Source organism: Hevea brasiliensis, chromosome 1 (genome assembly GCF_030052815.1).
Source record: "Hevea brasiliensis isolate MT/VB/25A 57/8 chromosome 1, ASM3005281v1, whole genome shotgun sequence".
Taxonomy (NCBI): domain Eukaryota; kingdom Viridiplantae; phylum Streptophyta; class Magnoliopsida; order Malpighiales; family Euphorbiaceae; genus Hevea; species Hevea brasiliensis.
The window spans coordinates 117216347-117238819 of NC_079493.1; the positions used below are offsets into that span (position 1 = coordinate 117216347).

General features: G+C 29.0%; 1 protein-coding gene and 1 long non-coding RNA gene across 3 annotated transcripts; one reads left to right on the forward strand and one right to left on the reverse strand.

Annotated features, from left to right (window-relative positions):
* The first annotated feature begins 1574 nt into the window (after positions 1 to 1574).
* On the forward strand, positions 1575 to 5066 carry LOC110666003 (uncharacterized). Of its 2 annotated transcripts, none has more exons than XM_021826332.2 (9): positions 1575 to 1878; positions 2005 to 2198; positions 2919 to 3100; positions 3205 to 3489; positions 3579 to 3637; positions 3738 to 3774; positions 3876 to 3947; positions 4064 to 4412; positions 4539 to 5066. In XM_021826332.2, the coding sequence occupies exons 1-9, from the start codon at positions 1758 to 1760 to the stop codon at positions 4920 to 4922; spliced, it is 1683 nt and encodes a 560-aa protein (XP_021682024.2). In that variant the 5' UTR covers positions 1575 to 1757; the 3' UTR covers positions 4923 to 5066. The 2 variants fall into 2 exon arrangements, with proteins under 2 accessions (XP_021682024.2, XP_058004239.1); XM_058148256.1 differs by having other exon boundaries at positions 1577 to 1878; positions 2023 to 2198.
* A 12522-nt stretch (positions 5067 to 17588) lies between these two features.
* On the reverse strand, positions 17589 to 18456 carry LOC110665996 (uncharacterized). Its single transcript, XR_002497083.2, has 2 exons — positions 18035 to 18456; positions 17589 to 17893 (listed from the first exon to the last, which is right to left on the reverse strand). It is a non-coding gene; the product is annotated as an uncharacterized LOC110665996 (long non-coding RNA).
* Positions 18457 to 22473: the final 4017 nt, after the last annotated feature.

Genomic DNA, 22473 nt, shown 5'->3' on the forward strand with positions numbered 1-22473 from the left:
TGTGTAGTTGACAATAGCTTTTAAATATTATTTATTAAATAATTATCCTATTTATAGTATATGATCATATTGAGTAAATATTCCCATGAAATAAGCAAAATTTTAGTAGATAATTATTAGGTTAACATTCAAATCTATAACATAAAACATAGCATAAAATTAATGGTAAAAATATTTTTTAGATGAATAATAAAAATATTTTCATATAATATATAAATTTATTTATTTTTAAATAAATAATTTAAAATACTCATATGGAGCTCCTGATAAAAAAAAAAAAAAAAGATTAGTCAAGAATTGAATCTGTTGCTAATTCATTAAAATGTATTGCTAATTCATTAAAATCTATTGCTAATCCAATTCATTTGGTTACAATAAAACTTATTACAAATAGCAAATGATAATCAAATCGATTATTAAATTAATTAAATTAAAAAAAAACTTTTGGTAAGAAAATATTGGTTGCTAGTAGCACCCAAAACATAATCGGTTGTAAAAAATTTAATGTCTCTAATTTTATAATTTTGTAATTATTTTATAAATTATTGTTATTTATAACTAATTTAGCAATAAAAAAGTCAATTATTAATTTAAAAATTTTTAAAAATAAATTTTCAAATAATAAATAAAAAATTTTAATAAATAAATTTTTAAAAATTACTAAAATAATAAATTATTAATGAAAAAATAATATTAAAAAATTAATTTAAAAGTATTATAAAAAATTACTAATAATAACTATTATAAAAAATATTAACAAAAAATTAAATATAAAAAAATATTTATAAGACAAATTACTAAAAAAAATTTAATATATATATAATTACCATATATATAATACTACAAATAGTTTATTAATAAAAAATATATTTGTATAAAAATTTTTATTTTATGTTAAAAAATAAATTAAAAAAAAAAAGAAAAAATGATGAAAAAATATATGTTATAAAGGAAAAGGTGATAAGTAAAATAGATGAGAATGAAAAAGTTATCTAAGAAAATGAGAGTAAACAGAAAAAATAAAGTGAAAAAAAAAAGAGTATTGAATAAAGAAAATGAATAGTAGTGAAAATTTTGCAATTAATTCATACTCGGCTGCTATTATAAATAAATAAAATAAAAAAATGGGTGAAAATTTTTGGAGAAAAAAAATCAATTGTAAAATTGATTTTAAAAATGGATTGTTGTTAGTAATTGGTTCACGAATCAGTTATAAATAAAAAAAAAAAAGATTACAAATAATTATTTTATTTAAAAAAAATTAAAATTGATTATAAAATTAGTTACTAATAATAATCGATTTCAATCGGTTATAAAATTAATTATTTTTTTTTAGTGCGGGATTAAACCCCTCTAGTATATTCTTACAAATGGCAAATAATACAGTGCTTTTAATCACTCACAAACATGTCTAATACTATTTAAATTATTTTTTTATGAGTAATTGTTATACAATTTTTTTAGTATACCTAGTATATCTAATGATTTACTCGACAAACATATTGTCCTATAGCATCATTTTCAAAAAGAAAATGGTAGGTGAATAGTAACAAAAAAGAACTCAAACTATGCAAAACCAAAAACAGGTACATGCTCAGACGGACAAGAGATGATCCCTTCAAGTGAGAAGACAAAAACGAGTATTCAAGCACTGCTCGATCCCTTTCTATTCGATATTGATTATCATCTATAAATAAATTTCTAAGCTGTTTATTATTACATCCATTATTAGGGACAAAACTAACGAGAAAAATAATATGCTTTGTATCAAATCAGTGGCAATCCTTCTCCTTCCAACTTTCCTCCTCATTTCTTCAACCTTCTTTTCTGGTGGAGCTTCTCAAATTCACCTCCAGCCACTACCACTCCACGTTCGAGGTTTAGATCTTCTTTCTTGTTTCTTGTTTTTCTCTTTTAATTATTTAATTAGTCGCTCGGATTAAATGTTCTTGCTTTGTGCTTTGTTTTTATAAGAACTTTGTTGTTTTCACCACACAATGCCAGACTTGCATTTTTCTACAGGAAGTGTTGAGAAGAGTGAGTTAAACTTGGTTTCATGGGAAAGGGGGAGGAGGTCTGTTCTTGCAGAAAACAATTCTATGATATTAGCTGCAAAGCGAACGCATAGGAGAGATCCTTTGGACAATTTTAAGTACTACAAAGGTGGATGGAATATCAGAGAAGAGCATTATTTCTATGTGAGTTTCTCTGCAACCAAATTAATGGCCTGATAAATGTTTTGTTTTGTTCTTGATAGGCTATTTAAGTTTTAATTGTGTTGTAGCAAGTAGTTGAACACTGTTGAGTTTTCTTTTCAAAGATTGTAGATTGATTTTTTTTTTTTTTCATCTGGATTTTGCTTGGTTTCATTGTATATATTGTGACAATTTCAATGTTGGAAATTAAAATTTCACTTTTAAAAAAATACAAAGAGACTAAGGCTTAATATCACCTCTAGCTTTATTACCTGAATTAATTTTAAGGTTGACTTAGGCTTCTAATATGGTATCAGAATCATTTTTATAAAATTTTTATTTAATGCAATCATTGTATATATTATGATTTAATTATAATCATCGATTATAACGAGGTTTATCACGATTATAATGAAACCTTTGCACATGCATAGGTTTCATGTTATTATTTATCCCATTTTACACTTTCTATTGGGCCACGTACTAAGTCGAGTCTAACACGTATCGAGAGGTGGTAATAAAGATATATTCTATTCTATTCTGTTCATCGCCTTCTTATGATAAATTGCAAAGTTTCTCATTATTATTATTATTATTATTATTATAAGTGCTTGGTTCGTCCTGTTGCAAGCATATATTGTTGCATAATTTCTCAATTCTTTTGGTTTGAAGATACTACATGATTCCGTTGTCCTCCCTGAGGCATTTTTTTTCCTTATGCAGTCTGTTGCCTATACTGCTGCTCCTCTGTTTTTAATTGCTGTAATATGGTTTCTGGGATTCGCTGTGACCTTATTGGTCCTCTGTATTCGTCGCTGCTGCTGTCAACTGAAGAATTATGGCTATTCTCGAACTGCCTATGCACTTTCTCTTATCTTTCTCATATTCTTCACTGTTGCTGCAATGTACGTCCATCCCATCTCTTTCTTTATGAGATTGAATATGCACATATACTCCTGTCTTAAATAATGAACTGTTTCTAAAATCTTCACCTCTTTCATGGTTTCAGTATTGGATGCATTGTCCTTTACACTGGACAGGAAAAGTTTCACAGCAGTTCAACAAGTACCCTAAAATATGTTGTGAATCAAGCAGAAAATACTGTTGAGAATCTCACTATTGTATCAGAGTATCTATCTGCTGCGAAGGGAGTTGGAGTAGATCAATTTTATCTGCCTCCTAGCTCCCAGAAGAGCATCAGCAAAGTTGGCAGCTTGATAAATGCTTCAGCTACTATTCTTCAGCAGAACACTGATGAAAATTCAGATACAATACAGAAAGCTCTTGATACTGTGTGAGTAAAAGTTTTTATAAGTTAGTATGTGAATATACTATCCGCTGCTAATTCAATTTGTTAATCGAAGCATTCTGTTTGTCTTTCAGACGGGTGATTCTAATCATAGTTGCTGCTGTAATGCTCGTTTTTGCTTTTCTAGGTTTCTGTAAGCATACTAATCACCACAATTAGATGATAATTGTTCTAAATTCTTAGTTATAAATATTTCCTTCAAGGTCACACTATTTTATACTCATTGGCTGCAGTGCTATCAATTTTTGGCATGCAATCTTGCGTCTACATGTAAGTACATTAGCTAACATTCATTAATTCATTCATTTCCATAGTTAATTCAGTGCTTAATGTTCTTGTAATGCTGATTTTCATTGACTAATTAATTGCAGACTGGCTATTACGGGATGGATCCTTGCAACAATTGCTTTGATTTTGTGCTGCTTGTTTCTCATTCTTCATAAGTAAGTCATATTGCTTGTCTTGTTTTCCTAATTCTTTGTGGATGCTACAGAAGTGATCGTGTTTGAGATGCCCAATATCATTAATTTAGCTCAGTTTTCTCCTATTTCCAATGCAGTGTAGTTGGAGATACATGTGTTGCCATGGACGAATGGGTCCAACACCCCACAGCACATACAGCTTTGGATGATATTCTCCCCTGTGTAGACAAAGCAACTGCCCAGCAAACATTGTCAGAAAGCAAAAAAGTCACCTTCCAGCTAGTTGGTGTTGTTAACACATTCATCACCAATGTCTCCAATAAAGACCCACCAAAAAACCTGCCTCCCAACTTACCACCAGAGACTAAACGTTTGTATTACAATCAATCCGGTCCTGCAGTGCCTCTCCTTTGTAATCAATTCAATTCTGATATGACAGATCGGAAATGCGTTGCTGGTGAAGTTTACTTCACCAATGCATCGCAGGTAAGCTGAAACAAGCATAAAAGTCTTTGCTTCTTTGTAGTGACATTTTGAAATCTTACTGCATTTACAAAACATGGGTCTTGTAATCCTGCATCTGTTCTGCCAATTTTTTCATCTCTAATGCAGGAATGGAGCAAGTACGTCTGCCAAGTCTCAGAAAATGGTACTTGTACCACAACAGGCCGTCTGACACCTGAATTTTACAATCAGATAATGTTTACTGTAAATGTGAGCTATGCACTGCATATCTACAGTCCCTTCCTTGTTGAGCTAGTAGATTGTACTTTTGTTCGCAAAACCTTCAGTGGTATCATTGAGCAACATTGTCCAGGCCTGAATCGTTATAGTGATTGGATCTTTATTGGGTTTGTCATGGTTTCGGTTGCAGTAATGTTTTCTTTGATCTTTTGGGTGTTGCATGCAAGAGAGAGGCGTCACCGGGTATATTGCAAGCAGTTTATAAATCTATCTGCGCGGGAGTCTATAGCAGAAGAAAGTGGTGTGCAATGAGTTTCCTGAGTTTGATTCTGCAGATTATTGGGGGCCTTGTTTGGTTAAAGTTACAAGTGACTCAGTTCTGGAAATAAAGAAAAAATGATATTTTTACTTCTGAACACTTGCTCCTGACTAAACAAGTTAATTTTTCGCTCTTTCTGAGAACTTGCACTTATCTCCTACTAAACAAATCCTAAGTGTTGTAGGATGGTTAGGCCTTTTAGGGATTATATACTTGTACTGAAAATAAGGTTTCATGTTCTTGGTTTCATATTACATATAGAGGCAAATTAGAAATTGTGTTTATGTTCTCTGGCACTATCAGTCAGAAACCTGAACATTATATTACTAGTAGACCCAGCTGACCTCCGATTTCGATTAGAAATCAATGATTTTAGTCTGTAAATTTGAGGGTGTGAGATTAGAATATAGAGTTTTTTAATTTTAATTTTGATTCAGTTTGATTAATTTTTTTTTAAATATCAATTTAAATTTAATCGGATTAAGTTAATTTTAATCTGATTTCAGTACAATTAAAAAATGATTTAATTTTAATTTAAACCCATAAAATTTCTGTTCAATTTTAGTTTTTGAATTAATAAGAGAGTTTAGACACTTCAACATTGAATTGCTGGCCGAATGGCTAATAAAGTTAGATAACCAATTGATTTGATTCTCGGAAATTTCTCAACTTTAACATTATAACATTTTAATGATTAAATTAAAAAAAAAGTTAAAAAATTCAACTGATTTAATTTGATTTACTCTAAAACCTTCAAGTGATTAAGGCTTTATTTGATTTAAGACCATGTTTAATACGACGTAATCAAAATTATAATATAATCGTGATTACGTTACAAATTTAATTACGTTGTTTGATAATAGAAAAAATTAATATAATAAAATGAGAATTACATAATATAATCAATAGTTTTTAAAGTAACATAATGATTATTGCATGTAAAAATGAATATAATTATGATTACTGATGTGTCCCAATTATAAGTGCACGAGTCATTCAAGTAGTATAAAAAAAAAGATATCGTTCTCACGGAGAGTTGTATTTTCAATTAAATTTTTGATATAAAATAAACTATATTAAAATTGTATTTTAATCAAACAAATAAAAAAAATTAGAAATTTGAACATGAGGTATGAAAATACAAAACTAAATTCGAATAATGACTAATTTAATAATTCACAAAATAAAGAAATTGATAATATTAATAATAAAAATTAATAAAATGATATTAAACTAAACACTCAAAATTAAAATTCCAAGCAATAATTGATAGAAGATGATTATGGAGTTAAGAGTTCATATTCAAGTCAATTTGGGATTTTCCTATCTCACCCAATCTTTGAAATTTATGGGTTTAAAGTAGATCAATTTTAAAATCCTTTGAAATCTCTTTCGAGTAAGACAAAGAATGCCTTAATTAACTTAATCATATTTTCGTGGAGTTAAAATTAACCAAGACCCATTAGGTTTTTTAATCGATGTATTAATCCCTCTTAATCCTTAGTCTATTTCTAGATCTAAGCTAATTAAGTCTAATTTCTTGATTATCTATTACTTGGTCTTCTCCTTTCGGTGCTTCAACCAAAGATTAAGAACATAACTTAATGGGGCCATTTATTAAGCATGTGAATAAGCACACAAGAAATGGATTAAATCTCATAAATTCATTAAATTGGGATTAACCCAGTTCAAATCCACAAAAATAACGCAAATATTACATCTCTAACTCCAGAATCAAAGAAAGCTACTCACAATTCATGTATAACACAAGAAATTCTAAGTAAAAAAGGAAACAAATCATGAAAATAAATTAAAACTAAAGAAACCCGATAGGAGAAATGTAGAAAATGGTGAAGAAGAGAAGAAGAAGCTAGATTCTGCCCCCAAAAATGGAAGTTGGTTGCTGCGCTGTTCTTCTGCCCCTCTCTCTGTCTTCCTCTCTTTCTTCTTATAGCAAAAAATGAGGTAAGGGCACTATTTATACTTTCTGACAAATAACCCAAAAAATGGTGTGTTTGAAGAAGGGATTCACGTATAAAAATTCTTTTGCCAGCTCATTATAAAGACTTGCACAAGTTGTGCAAGCTTCCTATGCAGATTCTGAGCAAATTTGGTGGTTCTAGGTGCTTCCTGTGATGTTGCATAAGTGAGGCGTGAGACTGCATAAGTTATGCGGCAAGTTATGCAGTTTTCGTGAAGTTGCATAAGTGAGGAGTAGAATTGCATAAGTTATGCAGCAAGTCATGCAAGTTTCGGCCAAATCAATTGTTCCCTCCGTGAAGCTGCATAAGCAGGGCGTGAGACTGCATAAGTTATGTGACAAGTTATGCAGTTTTCCGTGAAGCTACATAAGCAGGGCGTGAACCTGCATAAGTCATGCAGATTTCGACAGGTTTAAGAATTTACTTCTTCTCCCTGTGCAGAACTGCACAACTTGTGCAACAGGTTATGCACATTTCGGTCATTTTATATTTTTCAACTTTCAAGCTTTGTTTTTGACATCTTTGGCTATTGGAATCACTCCTCACTCGCATAATTTCTTTTAAGTCCCTTAAAAACACCATTTTACCTACAAAACAAAGCAAAAATTACAATTTAATCCAAAAATTGACAATTATGAAAAACTATCTAAATAACTAATAAAATTAGCTAAAAGTGACTAACAAATAAATAAAATAGCCATGAAATTAAACCTAAATGACTATGCAAAATGCATGTATCAAATACCCCCAAACTCAAATCTTTGCTTGTTCTCAAGCAAACTTTAAAATATAATGTAATTTTAGGGGTGCCTTGTCCAAAGAGCTATGAAAATCACCTATTAAAGCAACTTAACATACCTTTAGCCATATCAACAATCCATATACCCATCCTTCAAAATGTAAAGAATCTAATGCTTATCCAAGCTTTCACCACTTAGCCATCAAGTTAATTATCATCCAAAATTCCCAAACCAGCCAATCGTATGGGAAAGTCATGCTCAAAAAGAATTCTAGATCAATCAATAGCCAAAGTGTCTCTATATAGAATGATAGAATTTAATGAATGAATGAATGAATTTCCAATCCCATAGGCAAACTCTCTACTCCTATCTCCACTAATGTAGCAAGTATTATCAAGAGATCAAAGGTCTTTTTAGGAATGTAATGGGGCTATGAGGTTCAAAATGAGGCTAAGAAGAAAAAGGGTAAAAAGGATTCAAAGCATGAGAATATTTTCAATCTTGAAAACATAAGGTACACCTCTTGTTACCTTTTTTTTTTTCTTTCCTCTCTTTTTTTCTTTTTCTCTTTTTTTTATAATTTTTCTTTTTCTTTCTTTTTTTTCTCTTTCCTTTTTTTTCTATATAGAAAGAGGAGAGAAATACACAATGAAAATTTTCAATTGCTAGCATATTTTACAAAATATATAAAATGGGGGGACACTTTGATACTTTAAGCTTGCATCTTGTATCTTCTTTTGATGATTGTTTCTAAAAATATCACCCCCAAACTCATTTCTTTTAATTACTTTGGGTGGATTTCTTTTAATTTGAATGACAATAATGAAAAGTACATACATACTAGTATTTTTACATCATGATAAACATTTTTTCTCCCTTTTATTATTTTTTTTTCTTTCTCCTTTTTTTTGTTTTTTTTTTCTTTTTTTTATAGTGTACCTAATATTATAAATAATTATTCTCATGAAAAGGGTTGGAGTGTTTGGTTCATTAGCTAGGTAGCAATAAGGGTTTCAAGAAAAATTAGGAATATAAAGGCTCAAAGGGGTTTACAAGGGTTAATTTTAATTAAGAAAAAGGCAAAACGTTTAAAATGAGAAGGTTTAAATCAAAGAATGCCTAATCATCTCTCTTTTCAAGTACAAGCTGGTATTTCACCTCGAAACGTCTAGAAAATTTATTCTATAATTGGCGAGACATCACTTGACTACCTTTTATCCTATAGCTCTCTCTAAACACTTCCATCTCTAAATGACTAGTTGGGTGGCTTTTTGGCTAAGAAGATATAGGCAAAGGTGATGTTAGCTGTGAAATAGTTTCCGCAAGTGCACGGGTCACAGTAGTATAGTTTTAAAAATAATATTGTTCCCACAGAGAATCGTGCTTAAATTGGAAATAAAATGATAAGCTAATTAGAATGGTAAAATTTAAAGATATTAAAAAAAATGAAATTTAAAATTTAAAATTGGTATTTGAGGAATTTAAGTTAAATCAAACAATTAACTAAATTAATTAAACTAGATTACCAAAATTTAAATTGAAATTACTAATTATGAAATTGGGAGGAATTAAATCTAAATTCAATAAAAATTAAAGTGATTCTAGATATCGATTTTTCAATATTGTTTGCATGTGGTTTATCCCCAATTTAGCCAAACACATGAGAATTGCAATTTTGAGGGAAATCAATTCTTAGTTCTTTGAAACCTTTTTCAAGCATTTCAAAGTTGGTATTTATCAAATCAAACCCTGTTTTCACGATATTTCAAACATGATAAAAACCCAATTAAAGCTCTAATTGATTTTTGAAAGTCCCCTTAATCCTCTTAGCTTATCTCTAACACCAAGAAAACTAAGTTTATTGCAAGATTATCTATCTCAAACATTCACTTTTCAGTCCATCTGTCAATGATTAAAACTTAACTTAATAAGGGCCCATTCATCAAGCAAGGCAACAAGCTCACAAGCAATAAATCAAAATACAGCAAATCTCATTTAAGTGACTAAATCAATTCAAAAACCACAATATAAAGTAATATTTACAAACCTATCTCTAGAATCTCAAGGATCTACTCACAAATAATAGTTTCAAGACAAACCCAAGTATAGAAATGAAGAAATAATAAAAATCTAAGCTAAGAGACAGAAAAACCCAGTGAAATGATGAAGAATCTACTGTTGGAGTGTTGCAGAAGGAGTCCTTTTTGCTGCAGCAAGACCAGATTTCACGTGCTTCTCTCCTTCGTCTCTCCTTGCAAAATCTCCTTAATTTTCTCCTTCTTGGAAAGAAAGAGAAAAAGAAGTTTTTATATGGTTCAAAGGTCTGCCCTAGAATGGGTAAAAAGGCAAAAGATTCTGGAGAAAGTGATGCATTAAATCAGAGGGACGAAAGTGCCACGTCAGCCATTTTCATTAAAATGACACAAGCTGAATCGGTTGTGTCGTGCCTTATGACACAGGTTGTGAAACCTTCTGCCCGAGAAAAACTTCATATCTGATAACGAGACAACCTGTGACACAAGCTGTGTCACAGATTGTGCAACTTTCGGTTTCTTTAACTCAACTTCAAAATTTTGCAATTCAACTCTAATTTCTTCCAAATGGCTGCTCTGATCAAAATACACTATAATTCTCCAAATTTAACCTACAAAATAAATAAATTCCAAAAATTAAGCTAAGAAATGTAAAAAGGCAAATTTGACTAAATATATGCTAATATCTATAGTAATAGTTATAAACAAGGATAAATTATATACAAAAATTATACCTAAATGATGATATAAAATGCATGCATCAAAAGGATAAACACTTCGAAACTTTGCACCTCTTAGGAAACTTTCAATCCACAAACCCAACCAAAGGTGAGCTAAATCACTCTTATAAGCAACTTCTCATAACTCAAAGGGCTTGGTAAAAATTTTATTTTATGAATGCATGTGCATGGTTCTTAAAAATGAATGCATTAACTAAATATAAGAAATTTATATGCAAATTTTGTATATGGTTCCTATATATAGTATGGTATGTATGTATATGTGTATAAAATATTTACAATATGAATGTATGATGTATGTATTGTATGAAATGAAATGCACTTAAACTAAAATGCTAAAAAAAAAATTTAAGCAAAAATAAGTAAAAATCTTATATACACCCCTAAGCTCAAAGTGGACATTGTCCTCAATGTTAAAATAAATGCAAAGATGGGATGTGATGCAAAAAGTTGGCACATAAAAGTGCAACAAATTAATAAATCACAAGTAAGGGCTAAAATAAGCAAGTGCATAAAATAGATATGAAATATCTCACAGTTTTAAAATAAAATTAAAGCTTACTTGTGATAGCAATGATGTATATCATGTTGCAAAAAGTGAGAAGAATTTACCTTGAATGAAGAATTGGCAATTGGAAATAATTAAGGTTGAAAAGTGCCTCAACAATGCTATTAAAATGGATGGATTTCTTAGAAATGAGTTACTACATAAGTTAGTATATGGACTGTGCAAAAACTATCATAAATAGTAAATTCTGTGAAAATTCTGTATAAATGTGTATTGTGAATAGTATTTTCTGCACAATTGGTAAGTAGCAGTAAAACTGCATAAGCTGTGCACTAAACTGTGTAGTTTTTAGCAGAGTGAATAAAAAAGTATGAACATTGCTACAACTTAAAAATGCATTAAAAAAACAGTTGTTGGTGTCTAAAACTTAATTGAAATGAAAAATATCAACAGCATAAACTTCATTAACACCAAAATTAAGACCAAACATGAACAAATATACTATTTTTGCAAAATGAAAGCACCAAATTCTGCTGTGAACAGTAATTTCTACACAAATATGCATGTGAAAAGTATTAATTTCTGTAAAACTGCTCTGTGAACTGTAAAATCTACAGAATTTACCTTATAAACAGTAAATTCTACAGAAATCTTAATTTCTATAGTTAATAGGCAACATTAAAATACTAAAGACCATATCAAATGATGCCAACTCATTCTCATTCAAAGAATACACATTCTAAAGCCTAAAATCTAACCAAATTGATATTTGTAACAAGAAATATCTATCTCAAAAATCTGGATTCAAACCCAACACATTAAAATCAAATATACACCCCAACTCAATTCTCAATTTCACAAATAAATGAATCATTCAACTTTTCAATCCAAACACACCCTCTCACATCAAACATCAACATCAAGAAAATAAATTGATCACATCACCTCAACCACTTATCAGAATAAAAAGTAAGAGATGAACTCCTTTAAATGATGCCTTTTGCACAATTCAAGCTTTTGACAATAACTCTCATTCTTGCCAATTTGATAAAATATGCTGCAGAATAAGCACAAATCAAATTTAGAGTCAAATCAATTATGCAACCTAATAAGCACATATTAAAAGAATAGAAAACTCCCTCAATCTGCATTTTCTTATCTTCCATCTAGCAAGCATATGTATAAAGCAAAATTGGACAATTGTCAAAAATTAAATCTAAGAGTGATTGAAAACTAAGAAAAACAAAACAAATAAAATTAAATTAACCAAAACAAAATTAAAAAAAAAAAGAACTTGGGGTGCCTCCCAAAAGTGCTAAGTTATGGTCATTAGCTTGACTATTGTCATGTATGCTCATCAAAAAGCGGCTTCTTTCCATAATATAATTGTCATATAACATGACATATGGATCTTGATGTAAAGTGCCCTCAAGATTGGTAAAATTTGAAGCAAATTTTCATGTAGCACGAACAACACTTGGAATGGAATCACATGCTTGGGTTGAAAAAAGCTTTAGCTCATGGAGGATATAAAATGTTGAGGGAGGTATCCATGAGAGAAAAGGGTCTTCCAATGGTGTATGTGTAAGCACCATCATTGAGCTCAAGTCGATGGCTTTATCAATTTCCTCAACTACCAATTTCATTATTGACTCATTTACATATAAACCCTCTTCCAATGACCCTCTAAGGATAAAAGTGTTATTTTCTTCAACTTTAAATTCCATTTCTTCTTCAAGTAACTTCTTTTCTTGTGGAAACTCTATTGATAACTCATCTTCAAGGGATTTTTCTTTTCCTGATTAAGGCTCCACTTCTTCTGCAGATTCAAATTCCCATGAAGCTTTGTCATAGCTTAACTCATTGTTCCCACATTGATTTTTTAGTTTCTCCTCATAAGATCCATTCATCATCTTGATTGATAGCTCATTTTTCTTCATTGATGTTTGAAGATCATCCAATTCAACTACCATTTCTTTAAGTTTCATTTGCTAATCTTCTTGAATCTTCAATAATTGGTTGAAGATACTTTCAAATTTATCTTCTTCCTCTTCAAGTCCCACTCCCTTCTCTTCTTCAAACTCAAATGGTTGGTGTGAAATATTATATTGGTAGTGGTATGGAGGATATTGGTGACTCAAACCCTGCAGTGAAGGGTTCCAATGCCAATGATAATCAAAATTCGTCATGTCATTCAATAAGTGAATGACATTATCATGACCTCTTTGAAGAACATGATCACCAGTTGTCCAAGCACCATAATCTACCCAATTTCTTGTTGCTTCATCCAAACCATTATAGAAATAAAGAATTAGAGATTGATTTGAAAGGTTGTGGTTGAAAAATCTCTCTGCCATATCATTGAATCTTCCCCAAGTGGCATAAAAAGGGTCTAAGTGAAGTTAAGCAAAACTTGTGAAGACTTGTACATGAAACATTTCAATGAACCTCACAAGATAAGCAAACGAAAACAAAATTAAAAATATAAAAGAAAAATTAAAAAAGAAAAACATAAAGCAAAGTAATAATAAAGAAAATTAAAAAGAAAATGTTCAAATTAACTAAACAACCAAATCATCTAATATTAAACAACAAAATGAAAACAACCAGAAACACAAAGTGAAAAGATAATATACAAAAATAAAAATCTAAAATTACTAAAACAACCAAAAATTCAACCTTAAACAAACAACTCCCTGGCAATGGCGCTAAAAACTTGATGTGTCTCAACCGCAAGTGCACGGGTCGTTCAAGTAGTATAGAAAAAGATATCATTCCCACAGATAGTCGTGTTTTCAATTAAATTTTTTATGTAAAATAAATTATGTTAAAATTATATTTCAATCAAACAAATAAAAGAAATTTAGAAATTTAAAGCATGAGATATGAAAATACAAAACTAAATTCGAACAATGACTAATTTAATAATTCACAAAATAAAGAAATTGATAATATTAATAATGAAAATTAATAAAATGAGATTAAACTAAACACTCAAAATTAAAATTCCAAGCAATAATTGATAAAAGACGATTCTGGAGTTAAGGTTCATATTCAAGTCAATTTGGGATTTTCCTACCTAGCCCAATCTTTGAAATTTATGGGTTTAAAGTAGACCAATTCTAAAATCATTTGAAATCTCTTTCGAGTAAGACAAATAGTGCCTTAATTAACTTAATCCTATTTTCGTAGAGTTAAAATTAACCAAGATCCATTAGGTTTTTTAATCGATCTATTAATCCCTCTTAATCCTTAGTCTATTTCTAGATCTAAGCTAATTAAGTCTAATTTCTTGATTATCTATTACTTGGTCTTCTCGTTTCAGTGCTTCAACCAAAGATTAAGAACATAACTTAATGGGGTCCTTCATTAAGCATGTGAATAAGCACACAAGAAATGGATTAAATCTCATAAATTCATTAAATTGGGATTAACCCAGTTCAAATCCACAAAAATAACTCAAATATTACATCTCTAACTCCAGAATCAAAGAAAGCTACTCATAATCTATGTTTAACACAAGAAATTCTAAGTAAAAAAGGAAATAAATCATGAAAATAAACTAAAACTAAAGAAACCTAGTAGGAGAAATGTAGAAAATGGTAAAGAAGAGAAGAATAAGCTAGATTCTGCTCTCAAAAATGGAAGTCGGCTGTTGCTCTGTTCTTCTACCCCTCTCTCTATCTTCCTCTTTTTCTTCTTATGGCCAAAAATAAGGTAAGGGCACTATTTATACTTTCTGATAAATAACCCAAAAAATGGTGTGTTTGAGAAAGGGATTTACGTATAAAAATTCTTTTGCCAGCTCATTATGAAAACTTGCACAAGTTGTGCAAGCTTTCTATGCAGATTCTGAGCAATTTTGGTGGTTTCAAGTGCTTCCTGTGATGTTGCATAAGCAGGGCGTGAGACTGCATAAGTTATGCAGCAAGTTATGCAGTTTTCCGTGAATATGCATAAGCAGGGCATGAAAAGTCATGCAGGTAAGTCATGCAGATTTCAACAAGTTTAAGAATTTGCTTCTTCTCCCTGTGCAGAACTGTACAACTTGTGCATCAGGTTATGCATATTTCCGCCATTTTGCATTCTTCAACTTTCAAGCTTCGTTTTTAATATCTTTGGCTATAAGAATCACTCCTCACTGGCATAATTTCTTTTTAGTCTCTCAAAAATACTATTTTGCCTACAAAATAAAGCAAACATTACAATTTAACCCAAAAATTGACAATTATGAAAAACTATCTAAATAACTAATAAAATTAGCTAAAAGTGACTAACAAATAAATAAAATGGCCATGAAATTAAATCTAAATGACTATGCAAAATGCATGTATCAATTACTTATTTTAATTTTTTTTATTTATTATCAATATTATCATCATTACTACTATTTCACTATCACTGTTATTACCACCACTATCCACATTGTCATCACTACCACCACTATTCACATTATCATCACTACTACCACCACCATTATTACCACAACCACCACCTTGTTACCATTACAATCACGACCTTGTTACTACCATCGTTATTATCATCACAACCACTTGACTACCGTTATCACCATTTAGTCACTACTAACACTACTACCTTATCTTGCTGCCACTATCACCATCATTACCTCACCTCGCCACAACACCACTTAAGCATCGTTTTTACCACTATCGCCACTACCACTTAGTTACCATTACCACTCGACTACTTATCACTACAACCACTACTAATTATTATTAACATTATAAATAAAATATTAAAATTAAAATTATCGTTACATTACACTACTTATATTTTTATTTTCTGATCAAATATAAAAATATAATGATAATTATTTTGATTATATTATATAATTAATTATATTACATCACATTACGCTCTATTAAATATAATCTAAATTATTTCTTAAAAACTTTTTAGAAAGTAATTATTAAATTAAGCAAGCACTTCTCGTAAAGTTTCCTTAACTTTTTGAAAATCAAACAAGCAAAAATTTTATAATTTTTGAAAACTTAGGTTATTAAACTAATTTACCTCCACCAAGCAAGAGATAATTCATAGATTTGATCAATTTAACTAGTTCGTTTTCATCTGGACTTTATCAAAATAATTTAAGAACACAAAAACTAATATGTTGATCATTTTTAAGGTACAATATTAATGGATCAGACGTATCATTGATCTGATCCTTCAATAGTTAACTAATAAAGTTTAAATAGAATTTAAAATTATGGAATTTGAAATTTCAATTTCAATTGAATTAAATAAAAAATTAAACAAAATAAAAATAAAAAATAATAAAAAGAAAAAAAAAAACTAATGCCAATGCAGGAGGAGAGTTCAATAATTTCAACACTACTAAATTATCCAATTCAAACCAATGTTCTAACAATAAAAGCACAGCAGTTTCCTGCCATTCTATGTGCCCAAACAATAATAAAATGGCAAGATCATGCAAACCCAGATATCTAACAATACAACACTGGAAAACAGAGCACCTGGTTAGGCAGAGAGAAATGAAAGGTGGAGAGAGAGAGACCCACTTTTGTTCTTGTTAGTGTCCGTTTTCTTGAACTTGATGAAGTGTCAGTCCACTAGTCAAAATCTAAGAGTACGTGCCCAACCTCACATGACATGCGTCCATTTCTCTTACCGAAAGGATATTGCATCATTCACTTGCTATGTTTATGCCCTTGGCAACATGACAAAAGATGCAGACTCAAAATCAACCGACTATGCAAAGTAACCCCAAGAAAAAGAATACTTGGTGGTGGTGTCAAAAGTGCCTTATGTTGCTCTTTTTCTATTATCTTTTTTTTTTTGGGCAATCGCCATTAAAACCCACTTAATTACACCAATTCAGTTTTTAATGGCTAACATTTTTTTCCCTTTTTAAAGAAAAAATAAAATTTAACGTATAAATTTAAATATATGAATTTTAACCCTTCTCAATACAATTTTAAAATTTTTATTATATTTATTTTATTAATATATCATATAATTACTTGAATAATGTAGAGTAATCACAGTTTAGATATATATTTTATTTATAAAAATATTTTATAAATGAATTAAAAGAGTCTTTTAAAGAGTTAAGAGTAATGTCAATATATAATCACTTGTAAATACTTCATACCTCTGGTAAAAATTTATTTATTTATAATTCATGATACTTTTTGACTAAATAATTACATCACTTTATGTATATAATTATTAAAAAAAATTATATTTTTTCATGTAATTATATTTTTTTATCAGTATATATAATTTTTAAATTTTACCACCATTTGATAATATATATAAATTATTATTAGTTTTAATTTTAAATTTAATAAATTTAAATTGACCCGTACGAGTGAGTCAAATTATATTTCTAACACTTTCCTTTTATTTCAAAGCGGCTAGCGGATATATATTCACATGGGTATTTAGACAAAAATTTCTAAGTTCTTACCTAACCTTGTTTAGTTTCAAATCATACTCATAACACATTCAACTTCGAATCCCTATTCCCAATTTTTCCTATTAAGAAAAAAAAAATCAAAAGGCTGTAAGTGAAAAAAAAAAATCTTGATGATTTGAAAGAAACAGATTTCCTAATAATAATTTTATTATGAATTTCAAAAGGTGAAAAGACTTAAAAACCACCTCATCTATGCAAAGGCATGAGGAAAAGACAAGGGTAAATTAGATGATGCAATCCCCTTCAATAACATACAACAGCAACAGAAACCCTTCACACCTACACACTCAATTTTCAGCTACCAGCTTTATATATATAAATTAAAAAAAAAAAAAAAGCAGCTTTAGCTTAAAAAAAATTCCATGAATATAAAAGATAAAGAAACAGAGACAGACACATTAGCTCATTTCAATGGCCACCAAGAATAACTCATCTTCTTCAACAAGACGTGCGTGCCTCTGCTCACCCACCACCCATCCAGGCTCATTCAAGTGCAGCCTGCACAGGAATCCAAGAGGAATTTATGCAAAATCAACGGCTCATATGAACCGGATGGAGTTGTCATCATCATCATCAAGAACAGCAACCGGAGAATCGTCAAAATCAAAGAAAATAGTAATGATGCCCTCAAAAGCTAACCTTATAAAGGCGTTTCTCATGCAAATAATCAAGCCATCAAGCCATGATATTCAAAGAAGAAGGAACTTCAAGCCCAAGCTTACCAGGTTCTGTCCTTTTAACGGTAATGGCCACAATGGGGTGACTGTTTCTTGAGTCTTGACCCTCTTTCCCTCCCTTCCTGTCAAATAGATTTTTTCTTTTTTTCTTATTGTTGATTTGACATCCACTGAAACTCGAATTTTTGGTGTATATAAAAGATGTTATCCATGCAAGGTTGCGTAGGAAATGAAGGAATTTTATGGATTCATGGGGTTTTTAATTGGTTTTCTGGATGAACATGGCTAGAAGACGGAGGAGTATTTTCATTTTAATTGAGGAAATTACATTTTTTTTAGAGGAAATTGCATTTTCACTATTAAAAATAATGAATCAAACTTTAGTTCTTTAATCAGAACGGGGAAAAAGCACGTAAATTCTTTATTATTATCGAGATGTCAAATTTCACCGTTTTGGGCAACTTGATTGATGGGAGTTATTTTTGTCCAATCAGGGCCCCAAACCACGTCATATGTTTTTTTTTTTCTTTCAGTCACATCAACGCCCAAAGACTTCATCGCAATTCCAATCAAGACATCTGTCCAACTGAAATTAAAAGGAAAAAAAAAAAACCTTAAGCTATGCTAAGTAGAGATTAACGTAATTAATTATATAATATAATTAAAATTATAATATAATATAATTATCATTTAATTCTTATATTTAGTTATAAGATAAAAATAATATAATATAATAATAAATTTAATTTAATATTTAATTTATTTATAATATTAATAATGAATGATAATTATTACAGTAATTAATAGTTAATTGATAGTGATAATAATGATTAAATAGTAGTGATAGTGGCTACAGTGGTGTTTAGGTGGTGGTGATAATGGCAAGATAGCTATAGTGATATTTAAGTAGTGACAGCTATACTGATACTTAGGTGGTGATAATGGTGACAAGATGAATTAGTGATGTTGATAATGACTAAGTGGTAGTAAATGTGACAACCAATGGTGGTGCTGATAGTAACAAGGTGAAATAATGGTAGTAGCAGTGATAATTAAATAGTGGTAGTAATAGTAATAATGACAATAAATAAAAAAATTAAAATAAATAATAATGATTATATATATATATTTATATATAAAGATCACTAAACAACATAATTAAATATAATATAATTACGATTATATTATAATTTTAATTATATCACATTGTTAATAATAATAAAAAAAACATATTCATTGTTCTTGTTGTCTAACAAATGTTATTTATTTTTTAATTTAAGAGTAGTAAATCTCATATTTTTTGTGAAAGAAAACATATATTCTAGGAGCATACAAATATATCCTTGTCATTTTGTCTCTAGTGCAACGGATTGAAGAACAACGTTAGAGCTATCTTGGTACTCAGCAACACAATGTCATAAAAGCATTATTGAAAATTGCACACGTAAATGCTTATTTAGTATTGTTGTTAAAATTATTGTTAAAATTTTTTTTTTAAATATATTAAATAGAGAGTATTAAAAAATAATTTAAAATTATATTTAAATAATTTTAATTATAAAAATATTAAAATAATAAAATTATTTTTCCAATAACATCTAAAATGATATTTTTATTTAAAAAAAATAATTTTAACCTCCTAAAAGTAAATGTTAAATAGACACTAAGAGAGAAAGTCATCGGGAGACTCCCGTAGACATTGAGGAGGAAGGCAGCAGCTACTCTGCCATGGCATGAGAGTAATTTTATTCAGAAAGGTTCAAACTGGAAGCATCACAAGAGCATTTTACCAAAGTTCCGGGTGGATTTTGGTGAGAGGGACAATCTGTGTAATCAAATGTAAATTTAATAAGGTTGCATTTGGATTATAGGATTTGGATTTAAATTTTATATTTTAAATATTTAATTTAAAATTTATAAATAATTTATTTGACTAATAAAAAGAATTTTCATAGAAGTGTATCATGTAAAACTGATAATAAAATTGATTTAAAATAATAATTTAAAAATAATAATTTTAAATTTTTAATTTTTAAGCTTGTAATAAATACACAGAATTTGAACCAAATTCAAATCTAGAGTGTAAAGTTTTTGAAAATTTATATGCTCGCTCTCCCTGAAAATTTGAAGGATATTTCAAAGACTTCACAAATCTCAAAGGATATTCTTGTGCCAAAAATTTTAACATCCTTACCCACATTAAAATGACTTTCTTTGCAGAATTTAATAGTGGTATATTGTGCCCATATATAGTTACTCTCTTACTAACTAAAGTGTGCTTGTAATGAAGTTCCTGGATGTGTTACCAAATATTTGATTTTATTAACTTATATTGCTCTACTGATATTGAATTACTCCTAATTACCATTGATGCACCTTGATCATTAATTATGATTGAAACTTAATTTATCATTTTCATATCATAAAATTAGTCTCTCTCTTAAAATAAGTTTTAATAAATAAAAATGAAAAAGGAAAAACTATGTAAAAAGAAAAAGTACTACGAGGTTTTGCGCTTTAATGTATGGGGGATTATAATTTAACTTTTATTAATTTAATATCTTATATTTTTTTTTATCAATAAATGTGATTTAAATCATTAGTTACTTTAAATTGAATGAGGTCAGTTGACTTTCAAATTCATGGATGATTTCGATGAAAATGACAATCATGTATTTAATTACTTGAAAGGTTATAATTCTGCAAATTTGGTTTCCTACTCTCCCACTCCCAAAAAGAGAGGGCAAAGTGTTGACTACTCAAGTTTGAATCTATTTGTCATTTTGATGGCTTGATTTTGACTCTGTCGGTGTGGATTATTAGTTGGAAATTTTATCTTTACTACTTCAAACTCCATGCGTGGTCAATATTAATGTGGTGTGTACAAAGCAGAGACATTAAAGAGCCATCAGCCATGTTCTGGTGAAGAAGGACAACTAGAAATCAATAATATTGTTGTAAGGTTTGAGGAAAAGATTTATGATGCTGCCAAAGGCCAGGTATTTTCTCAGTGCTTGGATTTAATAATTTTAATTTTTATATGATAAGCACATACACACATCTTTTCTCAAATTCATTCTATCTCTTCTCATCACTCTCTCTTGCTCGCTCTATAGCCCCTCTCTTTCATTCTTGCTCACTCTTTGTCTCTCTATCTCTGTCCTCTCATGGCAATCAGAAAACACAGCAAAGGTCAGTGGTGAGAATCGAAGAAGATTGAAGAAACACGTAAGCCAAGCAAGCGCAAAGAGGAGAAGTGAAGATCGGAGATCAACACAAATAAAATAATATTCGAGAAGGGAATTAAAAGAGGAAATAAAAAGTCATCTTTTTTTTTTTTTTTTAGAATGAGGGAAACAGACAGAAGAGAAAAGAAAAAAATTTAAATTGTCTCAATTTTTTTAATTAGATAAAAAAAAGAGGAATGAATAAAAAAATTAATTTCTCAACTTTTTTTGTAATTAACTTATGATATTTTTCTCTAAATTAATGAGAAATAGAGAGAACTTAATATAATTTATAGAAAAATATTTAAATATCTTTTTATAATATCATAGACATAAGGAGAAAAAAAGGTATAACAATTATTTTTCATATTTTCTTTTTTGAGATAAATTATATTTTTTTCATGTGTTATAATTTATCCAAATAACGTAAAGTAAAATGTATTTAATTTATTTTTTTCTCATATTCTAATAATTATTTTTTTTCATATATATATTTTTTCTCTTTGTTTCACTATTTAATTTCTTTTCGATTCCCAATTTATAATAGATAGCTGAACCTGGGTGAGGACCAATGAAGCTTAGCTTGGGTTAATTAAGCTTTCTGGGCGTACGTAATGATCAATGAAGATAGGCCTAATGGCAGCCTTCTTCAATCAGCCCAAAAATTTCGATTAGTTTTATTATTATTATTATTATTGTATGTGTAAGGAATTAGAGAAGTATAGACTTAAACTGCTATATTAGATAAATAATATACCTTTAGTTTTACTTTAGTCATTAAATAAAGTTAAGTTAAACAACTGTTTTAGTTAGTTTAATATTTTAATTAAAATAATAATTTAAATTAAAAATTAAAATTTTTAAAAATAATAATGGAATCAAATTACTTGAATTAAAAAATTGAATTAATTCATTCTAATTTGTTTTTTTTAATTTATTCTATCTAAATGTGAGAAGGGAGACATTAGTTTTGTTGAAAATATTCTTTATTTTTTAAATTAATTATTATTTAAATTTTTATTATTTAAATTAATTTTTAATATTTACATAAATTTAAAATTTATATAAATATAAAATTCATAATCTCACGTATAAAAAAAGTTAAAAAAAGGTGAATTAAGAAAAAAGTTCACATAAAAATAGATATCAATAAAAGAAAATTCTCTTTATATAT

Excerpts from the sequence above, each read along its gene's own strand:
- LOC110666003 (XM_021826332.2), top strand. The coding sequence starts at position 1,758 with ATGCTTTGTATCAAATCAGTGGCAATCCTTCTCCTTCCAACTTTCCTC. Across the intron at positions 3,490-3,578 it reads CAGAAAGCTCTTGATACTGT|ACGGGTGATTCTAATCATAG; the intron begins GTGAGTAAAAGT and ends TTTGTCTTTCAG. Across the intron at positions 3,775-3,875 it reads ATGCAATCTTGCGTCTACAT|ACTGGCTATTACGGGATGGA; the intron begins GTAAGTACATTA and ends AATTAATTGCAG.